The sequence below is a fragment of the Carlito syrichta genome, unplaced genomic scaffold (assembly GCF_000164805.1).
Source record: "Carlito syrichta isolate Samal-C Ts95f unplaced genomic scaffold, Tarsius_syrichta-2.0.1 Scaffold169692, whole genome shotgun sequence".
Taxonomy (NCBI): domain Eukaryota; kingdom Metazoa; phylum Chordata; class Mammalia; order Primates; family Tarsiidae; genus Carlito; species Carlito syrichta.
The window spans coordinates 107,691-116,336 of NW_007113788.1; the positions used below are offsets into that span (position 1 = coordinate 107,691).

The 8,646-nt window shown below is 60.4% G+C and overlaps 3 protein-coding genes across 5 annotated transcripts; 1 reads left to right on the plus strand and 2 right to left on the minus strand.

The window, feature by feature from the left end:
* The first annotated feature begins 262 nt into the window (after positions 1-262).
* MLST8 (MTOR associated protein, LST8 homolog) lies at positions 263-3,820 on the plus strand. Of its 3 annotated transcripts, none has more exons than XM_008051314.2 (9): positions 263-350; positions 873-1,078; positions 1,219-1,270; positions 1,356-1,518; positions 1,886-1,961; positions 2,043-2,195; positions 2,603-2,727; positions 2,859-3,022; positions 3,103-3,820. In XM_008051314.2, the coding sequence occupies exons 2-9, from the start codon at positions 950-952 to the stop codon at positions 3,219-3,221; spliced, it is 981 nt and encodes a 326-aa protein (XP_008049505.1). In that variant the 5' UTR covers positions 263-350; positions 873-949; the 3' UTR covers positions 3,222-3,820. The 3 variants fall into 3 exon arrangements, with proteins under 3 accessions (XP_008049505.1, XP_021564923.1, XP_021564922.1); XM_021709248.1 differs by having other exon boundaries at positions 290-350; positions 1,222-1,270; XM_021709247.1 differs by lacking the exon at positions 263-350 and having other exon boundaries at positions 799-1,078.
* BRICD5 (BRICHOS domain containing 5) lies at positions 3,655-5,254 on the minus strand. Its single transcript, XM_008051326.2, has 6 exons — positions 5,204-5,254; positions 4,916-5,041; positions 4,526-4,681; positions 4,354-4,455; positions 3,959-4,112; positions 3,655-3,859 (listed from the first exon to the last, which is right to left on the minus strand). Exons 1-6 carry the CDS (start codon positions 5,252-5,254, stop codon positions 3,765-3,767), a joined length of 684 nt encoding a protein of 227 aa, XP_008049517.1. The 3' UTR covers positions 3,655-3,764.
* A 1,084-nt stretch (positions 5,255-6,338) lies between these two features.
* PGP (phosphoglycolate phosphatase) lies at positions 6,339-8,640 on the minus strand. The gene is made up of 3 exons (XM_008051315.1): positions 8,415-8,640; positions 7,994-8,314; positions 6,339-7,373 (listed from the first exon to the last, which is right to left on the minus strand). Exons 1-3 carry the CDS (start codon positions 8,518-8,520, stop codon positions 7,219-7,221), a joined length of 582 nt encoding a protein of 193 aa, XP_008049506.1. The 5' UTR covers positions 8,521-8,640; the 3' UTR covers positions 6,339-7,218.
* Between the last annotated feature and the right edge of the window lie 6 nt (positions 8,641-8,646).

Here is an 8,646-nt window from a genome sequence, read left to right on the forward strand (position 1 = left end):
CCAGCCCCACGTGGTGGAGTGGGAGACCTGGGAGGGCAGGGGGACCGCGTGATCCCACCTGGGGCCCAAGCCTGGACACTGGCAGCCGTGCCAGAGGGGCGGGTAGAAGCCTGGAAGAAAGACGCCACTTTCGCCCTTCCTGCGCGCCGTCGCTGCACGGACGCCTCCCCAGGTTCTTCTCCGGAGGAGTCCCCTTCCCCAGAACTTTGGTATCGTCCCACCCACCCCCGCCCACCGTTCCATGGTCTCGCCCGGGAGAGCCATCGATAATTCATCGCTCGGCCTCAATCGACTTGCTCCTGCTCCCCTCGCCATCCTGGACTACCGCGGAGTGCAGAGCTGCCCGTAAGGTACGGAGGCCCCGGGACGAGGGCCGGGAAATGGTGGCTGGGCGGATGTGAAAGCGTGGCTAAGGGAAGCTGACCAGCAAGACTGTGCTAGGGCGATCGGCGGACCACAGGGGACTCGGGGTCTACTCAGACGGCTCCCCCTCCCATCAATGTCACCGCCGGCCTGCCACGCATGCGCAACTGCAGCCGCTGCGTTCGGCTTTCCTTCGGCCGCCCTCTGCACTGCGCACGCGCGTTCCGCCCCTGCGGCAGAGTGGCGTCCCAGGGATGACTGCCCCCTGCTGGCCGCGGGTGGGGCGGCGTCCCTGTCTGGCGCGTGGGGCGGGGAGCGGAGCACGTGCCCCTGAGCCTCGGAGCAGTCCCTCGCCGCTTGTCACGCGTGTCCCTGGGCCTACCTGTGCGTCAGTTTCTCAATTTTTAAATGGGAATGATAACTGCTATCTTTTAGCACCTAGAGAATCTGTAATGTATTCAGTACGTAGAGGGTATTCTCTGAATGCTCCATGCCTCTCGCCTCTCCAGATGCTCTGAACTTTGACCCTTGTCGTTCAGCTCTCGACCTCTGTGCAGTCCTTAGTCTTCTTCCCGACAGCCACACCATGAACACCTCCCCAGGCACGGTGGGCAGTGACCCGGTCATCTTGGCCACTGCGGGCTATGACCACACTGTGCGGTTCTGGCAGGCCCACAGTGGAATCTGCACTCGCACTGTGCAGCACCAGGACTCCGTATCCTCCACCCAGGAGGCGGGCAGGGTGGGCGAAGGCCTGGGCTGGGAAGGGTGCAGCATTTCAGGCCAGATGGTGGAGGCCTTGGAGACCCCTGCCCCAGGTCTCCTTTTCTGTCATTCTCCTTGACACAGACTCAGCAGGTGAATGCGTTGGAGATCACGCCAGACCGCAGCATGATTGCTGCTGCAGGTACCTGTGACCCTTGACCTCTGGCCCTGACTACTGGTGAGTCAACCTGCTCACAGTCAAGCTTTAGGTCAGCCTTTGTCCCTAGGTTACCAGCACATCCGCATGTATGATCTCAATTCCAACAATCCCAACCCCATCATCAGCTATGATGGTGTCAACAAGAACATTGCATCTGTGGGCTTCCATGAGGATGGCCGCTGGATGTACACTGGCGGGGAGGACTGCACGGCCAGGATCTGGGACCTCAGGTGAGTGGGTGGGGCTGGGCAGGAGGACCCCGCTGCCTGGGAGTCGACAGGTTCTTTCCAAGCAGAGGCTGAGACAGGGAGTTTTGTGTGGGTGATTTATTGGGGAAGAGAGGACAACGACAACGCAGGGTGAATTGCATCAAAGAGCTCCTCCCTCCTTGAGGTCAAGGGCAAGCCTGCTGTTCCCCTTCAGTGAGTCACTGGCTTCAGGTTGCCCTCTGGAGGGGAGGGCCCAACCTCCCAAATATTTCCCATAAGGCAGCTCCCATTAGCAGAAGAACAAGTAGGAATCAGCTGGGGAGAGGTGAGGTCATCTGGGTGGGGTGCTGGCAGCATCTGCTGCAGTGTGTGCTCCCTACCACCACAGGTCCCGAAACCTGCAGTGTCAGCGCATCTTCCAGGTGAATGCGCCCATTAACTGTGTGTGCCTGCACCCCAACCAGGTGAGGGGTGCCTGCAGGGCTGGGCCCCTGGGGCCTTAGAAAACAGTGGTCCTGCACCACCTCACCTCCCCTGCACCCCAGGCAGAGCTCATCGTGGGTGACCAGAGCGGAGCCATCCACATCTGGGACTTGAAAACAGACCACAATGAGCAGCTGATCCCCGAGCCCGAAGTCTCCATCACGTCCACCCACATTGACCCCGATGCCAGCTACATGGCGGCCGTCAACAGCACTGTGAGTCCTGCTGGGGATGTGGCGGCAGTGGTGGCAGCTCGGCTCTCAGCCCCTGCAGATGGGCTTATTCCCCATGTCCCTCAGGTACTCCCCTTCCCCCACAAGCCTGCTCTCCCTCTGGGCTCTAGCACCCACCCAGCCACCAAAGCCAGAGCTGGTGCCGCTCCCAACATTCCCATTGGCCAACGGCCCCTTTCAGGAAAGCACATTTGAGTCCTTGGCCAGGTGTGGCCTCCTGCTCTTGGATGGCTGGGTGTGGTCCTTGGCCGGGGCCAGGCCTCCCAGGGACCTCCTACAGGCATACCCCTGGCCCCTGGGTCCCCGTGCATAGTTGGCCCCCAGTGTTGGGACCCTGTGTCTCAGACTGGAGGCTCTGGGCTCGCTGTGACTGTCCCCACACCCTGTAGGGAAACTGCTATGTCTGGAATCTGACGGGGGGCATTGGTGACGAGGTGACCCAGCTCATCCCCAAGACCAAGATCCCTGCCCATACACGCTACGCCCTGCAGTGCCGCTTCAGCCCCGATTCCACGTGCGTGCAGGGCCTGGTGGCAGGGAGGGGTCCCACCTGGGGCTGGGTGCTGAGGGGCCGGAACCTGCCTGGTACAGGGCGGGGTTTGCAGGGTAGAGTGGCCGCTGCGTGACACCTCACGCACCCCACAGGCTCCTGGCCACCTGCTCGGCTGACCAGACATGCAAGATCTGGAGAACGTCCAACTTCTCCCTGATGACCGAGCTCAGCATCAAGAGCAGCAACCCTGGAGAGTCGTCCCGTGGCTGGATGTGGGGCTGTGCCTTCTCCGGGGACTCCCAGTACATCGTCACTGGTAAGCCTGCTCTCCTGTCCTCCACCCTGCTCAGGCTGTCCAGGCTGCACCCTGAGCCGCTGCCCAACCCCTCCCTGCAGCTTCCTCGGACAACCTGGCCCGACTCTGGTGTGTGGAGACAGGGGAGATCAAGAGAGAGTACGGCGGCCACCAGAAAGCCGTCGTCTGCTTGGCCTTCAACGACAGCGTGCTGGGCTAGCCTGTGGCCCTTGGGAGTGTAGGCCTCGGGAGTGCAGCGTGGTGCAGGTGGCACCAGCTGCATGTATCTGTACACTACCCAGGTCAGAGTAATGCTTCATGGGCTAGCCTCTGCCGGCCTAGGCTAGCTGAACCTGGCTGGGCTACTCTGGACTCCTGGGCCCCTTTGGCCAGCCTAGAATTGCCAAGCCAGTTGGTCTTGGGGCCCCTCAGCCCCCAGCTGCTTATCTGGACATGACTGGGCACAGGAGGCTGGCCTGAGCCAGGCTGCAGGTGACAGGCTGGGCTAGACTGTGCACCCTTCAGAAGGCTTGGATGCCCAGGGTCTGGAGCTTCAGAGGGCATCTGAGGCTGGTGCCCACCCCAGGCCAGTGGTCTTCTCTCTCCCCCTCCTTGCCCCGTTCAGTTCTCAGGCCATAGAGAACACCACCACGGCCAGGTGGAAGGGTTTATTAGTCCCAGCCGGCAGCTGTTCTCCACGCTGCTGGTGACCAAGCCGGCCCGCTGGACTGGGGACAGGGGTTGGGCTGGGCCAGGCCGGGGCTCAATCTGGGAGGTAATAAAAGCAGACTGATACGCAGATGTTGCTTGGAAAGCAGATGTCGATGCAGAGATAGATCAGCCGCTGCCTCTGGGGCCCTGGGGGGAGGGGCTCTATGAATCCCCACTGGGCTTCTCCCCCAGCTCCTCAGGCTCCCGAGGGAGCCACAGTCCTGCACGTCGCCTGCTCCGACTCACCCTCTGCCCGACGGGCCCAGTAGATTGGGGTCTCCGCACAGAGGTGCTGAACCAAAGCGCCCACCTGGGCAGGGTCCACCGTGTGCCTCCCAAGCACGGCCAGCAGCTCCTGGGTGTGGTGGATATCCTGGCCAGGGTCCTGAGACCCTTGGGTCTGTGGAGGAGACTGGTAGGCTGTGGGTTGCAGCCAACTCCCTGGCTCCTGGCTGGGCGGGCCATGCATCCCACCGCACCTGGATGGCCCCACCCTTGGCTGTTGTCAGCAGCCTCAGCTAAGGGAAGATAGAGCTTTCTGTTCCCCTGAAACCAGAGCCCCAGGCTCCCTGGCCTGGGCTGCACACAGGACCCTTTGTCTGGCCCCTGGCCTGGGACTGTGCCCGGTGGGGGCTGCTCACCCTCGACATGTTCACCAGCAGCTGCAGGGTCTCCCGATCACCCTCCTCCATCAGGCGGAGGAAGCAGGCCTGGTGTTCCTTGGGGCGGTAGCAGATGGAGCCCTGGGGAGGCAGTGGGGTGAGGCAGGGCCACCCTGACACCTTCTGTGGTGAGCCCCTCCCCACTACTCACGCTCTGCCCGTCAAACAGCACCACCCAGCTGCGGTTGCTGTGCGGTGGTGTCACCATGACGGTCGCTGCGTTCTGGGCCACGTCCACCAGGATGGTTTGGTTGGGCCGTGGCACCTCGGGGCTTGGGACGGTCAGCCGGAGCATCTGCAGCCATGGCTGGGAGTGGGAAATTGGCACTCAGCTGGGTGGCCCCGCACAGTCCTTGCTCTGGGCCACAGAATTTCTGATATCCCCAGTGGGCCCTGCCACCCCCTGGTCCTGTTTCTCTGGCCATCTGTTCCCGGGTCTGCGTCCCAGCTTGCTCGGAGCCCTGCCTCCACCGGAGGGCAGGGATGTGCTGGCCTCCCCTCCGTTCCCCATGGCCCATGCCTGTCCTGAGGTGGGGCTCACCTTGGGAGGCCCCTGAGCGAAGCCAAGAAGCCCTCCAGCCACAGCCCCTGCAATTGCCAGCGCCAGCAGCAGCAGCAGCAGCAGACCTGCAGCCCTCCAGCCCCTAGAGCAGGGCCTCGTCTTCACCTGGGCACACATTGGGGTCGCTGGGTCATGAGTGTTAGAGACCCAGGAGCAGGCTTGCTCAGGGAAGGTGGGGCTGAGTGGGGTGGGCACTTCTGGCCCCTGCCCTGCCCTGGCCCAGGGCAACCCCTGGGTCCTTGTCCCAGGAGTAGCGGAGGCACTCACCCCAGCAGGCCCAGGCCCAGGGTTTTCAGTGTGGCTGCTTCCTCGCTCCATGCTGCAGGCCCTAACGACAATGTGCTGATTGTGCCCCTTGTCTGCAGCCTTGGCCAGGGAAACCTCAGGATGCCTCTGATGAGCCAAGCAACTGTACCCCTCCCCTTCTGACTCCCCTGCTTCCTCCCCAGCTCAGTATCTGATATCCAGGTCAGAGCCAGGACACTCCCCTCCCCCCACCAAGGGGGTGTCTGTCACCAGTTGGCTCTCCAGACACCTGGCCTGGAGAGCACAGGGTCTGAGAAGCATCTAGTGCATGATTGCATGGAGGTCAAGTCCAGTTGACTGACTGGAGGCAGCCCAGGTCCAGCCAGGGAAACTGGCTACAGTCTGATAGATTATCTCTACTAGGCTGGGCGAGGTGGCTCAGCCTGTAATCCCGAAGCCGAAGTGAGAGAATTGCCTGAGCCCAAGGGTTCGAGACCAGCCTGGGTAACTTGGCGAGACCTCGTCTCTACAACAAATCACAAAAACTAGCCGGATGTGGTGGCGTGTGTCTAGTTCCAGCTACTCGGAAGGCTGAGGCTGAAGGATCGCCTGAGCACAACAGATAGAGGCTGCAGTGGCCATGAGCATGCCACAGCACTCCAGCCTGGGCAACAAGAGACTCCAACTCAAAAAAAAATTAACCTCTACTCCTGGAGCTAGGCACAGGGCCTGGTTCATGGCAAGCTGACCAGTGTGGGCTTGTGACCCCCACTGTCCTCCCAGTTCTCCAACACAAAATGGGGCCATGGGCACCCTGCAGGGCACATACCCAAGGCCAGGGGTTTGGAGCCTCCTGCACACCCCAGGATGGTCAGGGGGCCTGCGTCCTACCCAGTGTGGCTTGCTTCAGACTCAACTCTGCTCACCACCCTGGGCCATCTATCACACCACACAGCATGTGCATGCATGCGGCCACCAGCTTCACCCCACGGCCTGCCCTTCTCTGCTTTTCCCCATCTTTCAAATGTCTCCTCTGTACCAGGCATGGGGTGGGGTGGTTGGCATTCCAGCTCAGCCTTCTATGTAGTCCTCCCACCCTGCTCCACCTGCTGCCCCGAGCTTGATGGGAGGCGAGTGCAAGGAATAGCCGAGTCAGTGTGGGTTTGACAATTTAATGTGCATTCAGGTTCACACATGCAGCAGCCCTTGTGGGCCAGAGACAGGGTGCACATGGGTTCCCAGACCACCGCCCAGAAGAGGGAGGCATTGCTGGCTGCTGCGTGCTCCTGGTGTGGGTGACAACGCCCTGACAGCCTACTCAATGTCCAGACCCTTGAGCCGACCTCACAGAGCCAACATCAGCACCACCAACCTCACAGGCGTGGCTGCCCTCATGCTGCCCTGTGGCAAGTCCATACCCAGCACCCCAGGCCCAAAAGGAACCCAAGGCTCAGGACACCCTTTATTGCTCTGAGAACTCTGAATAAGTGGAGGAATGCTGTGACAAGGCTGGGCCAGAAGCCATGGGTGCAGGGCATGGGCCAAGGACTCAGTCAAAAGGAACAGCTTACCAGGCTCTGCCCTGCAAGCACCACTGAGTCTTTCAGTCTGTCAAGGGCGAGCAGACATGGAGGGGTGAGCAGAGAAGGCCGGAGCCCTGCCAAGTCCTGCTGGCCATGACAAGGGAAGCCAGGGGCGAGGTGGGTGGCCCCTGGCATCCAACCCCAACCCCAACCTAGGGTATGAGGACAGGAAGATATTGGACGCTTTGTAAAAGGACTTCCTGTTCCTGGGGATGCATCTTGCCTCCCCCACCCAGAGCCTTGGCAACAGGCCTTCCTTGGCCAGTACATTTCTTTAGCCATGCTGCTGGCTGCAGGGAACGGAGAATTCTTCAGTGGGATTTTCCCTACAAGACAGAGCACAGCTATTAACACACTTAAGATTCAATTCCATAGCTTGACAAAGTTGTCCAAAAGTTAAAAATAATTGTGGTACCAACGCTGCTCTAAGCTCCCTGCACGGCAGCCCAGGGTTCAGCGGAGGCACCCATGGCCTCTTGGCTGCTCGGCAAACACCATCCTCAGTCCAGGTCGTCTGGGTTTAAACGCGTACTCAAGACAGCGAGGATTAGCTAGGCTGAGCTTACAGAACTGGGCAACTGTGTGTGAAGAGCAGCAGCCCTGGGCATCTGAAATGGAACAGACAGTTGTGACATCTGAGTGGTTTTCAAGGAAGCAGGAGAGGGTGGTGAGGGCAGCACCCCACACACTAAGGGCAGGAAGACACCACCCAGGAGCAGGTCTTCTTCCACTCTCGCCCTGCAGGTTGGGAGTGGGGGTGCAGGAGGTGCTGCTGGGTGGTCACACTGACAGGGCCTTGGCTCAGTCTGTGCAAGCTTCGGACGAGAGTCAATATTCAGCCCCTCTAGGGAGCTTGATCCCTGAATACATTTTTCAATAAAATACAGGACACACAACCCCAGACCCGCCTCAGTCCCATCAGCAGGCCCTGAGGTTACCTGAATCCTGGACAGATGCTGAGCCTACCCTCCAACAACACTCAAGGCCCAGAACCCATCCCCACAATGCCCTCCATGATTAAAAGTGCATCTTAAATATAAGCATCTGTAAACAAAATCACCTCCCAAACGCTTACTTACAAGGTCAACAACCAATGCCTTTGCTCAATTCCAATTACATTCTTTGAAGCCACCTAGCTGAACAGATGCTTAAGCCCCATCTATTAATTTGGGTAACTGATTAAAAACTTTTTTTTTATTCTGGAGATTAAAGATACTAGACGTTTAACCTTGAAGGGCTGGCAAAAGGTCTGCTATACTGTCAACATAGAAGTCAGGGACCATTTCCTTCTTAGACATGCAGTCACTTTCCTGATTATTCTTCACATCCGCTAGAGTGGAGACTCCAGTGAGGGTCAGGATGGTCTTCAGGCCACAGGTGACTCCCAGGAGGATGTCTGTGTCCAGGCGGTCTCCCACCATGACGGTGCGCTCTGGGTTGATGCCGTACTCCTGGGACACGCAGTCGAAGATGAAACGGCTGGGTTTCCCTATGATGTCGGCCTGGCGCTGGGCGGCCATCTCCACGGCTCGGACCAGGCAACCGGTACCTGCGGGGTGGAAGGGAAGGGGCAGGGAGTCCCCGGGTCAGAGGGTGGGGAGGGGCCCCGCGGCCCGCCGCCCGGCCTCCCGACCCCGGGGCGCACGGACCCGCGATGAAGTGGCCGTTCTCGAGCGGGAGCCGGTTGTCCATGTTGGTGCCCACGAGCAGGCAGCCGGGCTGCTGCAGGTAGCGCAGGGCTTTGGTGAGCTTCATGTAGCTGAAGTGCGGGTCGAAGCCCACCACCACGGCGCGCACGTCGGACTCCAGCGGCGCGTGCAGCCAGTCGCCGGGGCTGTCGCCCTGCAGCGGCTCGGGCCCCACGCCCACGCTGGCGACGCC

Coding starts and splice junctions, on each gene's coding strand:
- BRICD5 (XM_008051326.2), bottom strand. CDS start 5,254: ATGGAGCGAGGAAGCAGCCACACTGAAAACCCTGGGCCTGGGCCTGCT. Junction 5,042..5,203: donor CTGGGCCTGGGCCTGCTGGG/GTGAGTGCCTCC, acceptor ATGTGTGCCCAG/GTGAAGACGAGGCCCTGCTC. Junction 4,456..4,525: donor TGCTGTTTGACGGGCAGAGC/GTGAGTAGTGGG, acceptor CTGCCTCCCCAG/GGCTCCATCTGCTACCGCCC.
- MLST8 (XM_021709247.1), top strand. CDS start 854: ATGCCTCTCGCCTCTCCAGATGCTCTGAACTTTGACCCTTGTCGTTCA. Junction 1,079..1,218: donor CTGTGCAGCACCAGGACTCC/GTATCCTCCACC, acceptor ACACAGACTCAG/CAGGTGAATGCGTTGGAGAT. Junction 3,023..3,102: donor CTCCCAGTACATCGTCACTG/GTAAGCCTGCTC, acceptor CCCTCCCTGCAG/CTTCCTCGGACAACCTGGCC.
- PGP (XM_008051315.1), bottom strand. CDS start 8,520: ATGAAGCTCACCAAAGCCCTGCGCTACCTGCAGCAGCCCGGCTGCCTG. Junction 8,315..8,414: donor GAACGGCCACTTCATCGCGG/GTCCGTGCGCCC, acceptor TCCACCCCGCAG/GTACCGGTTGCCTGGTCCGA. Junction 7,374..7,993: donor CCTTTTGCCAGCCCTTCAAG/GTTAAACGTCTA, acceptor GTTCCATTTCAG/ATGCCCAGGGCTGCTGCTCT.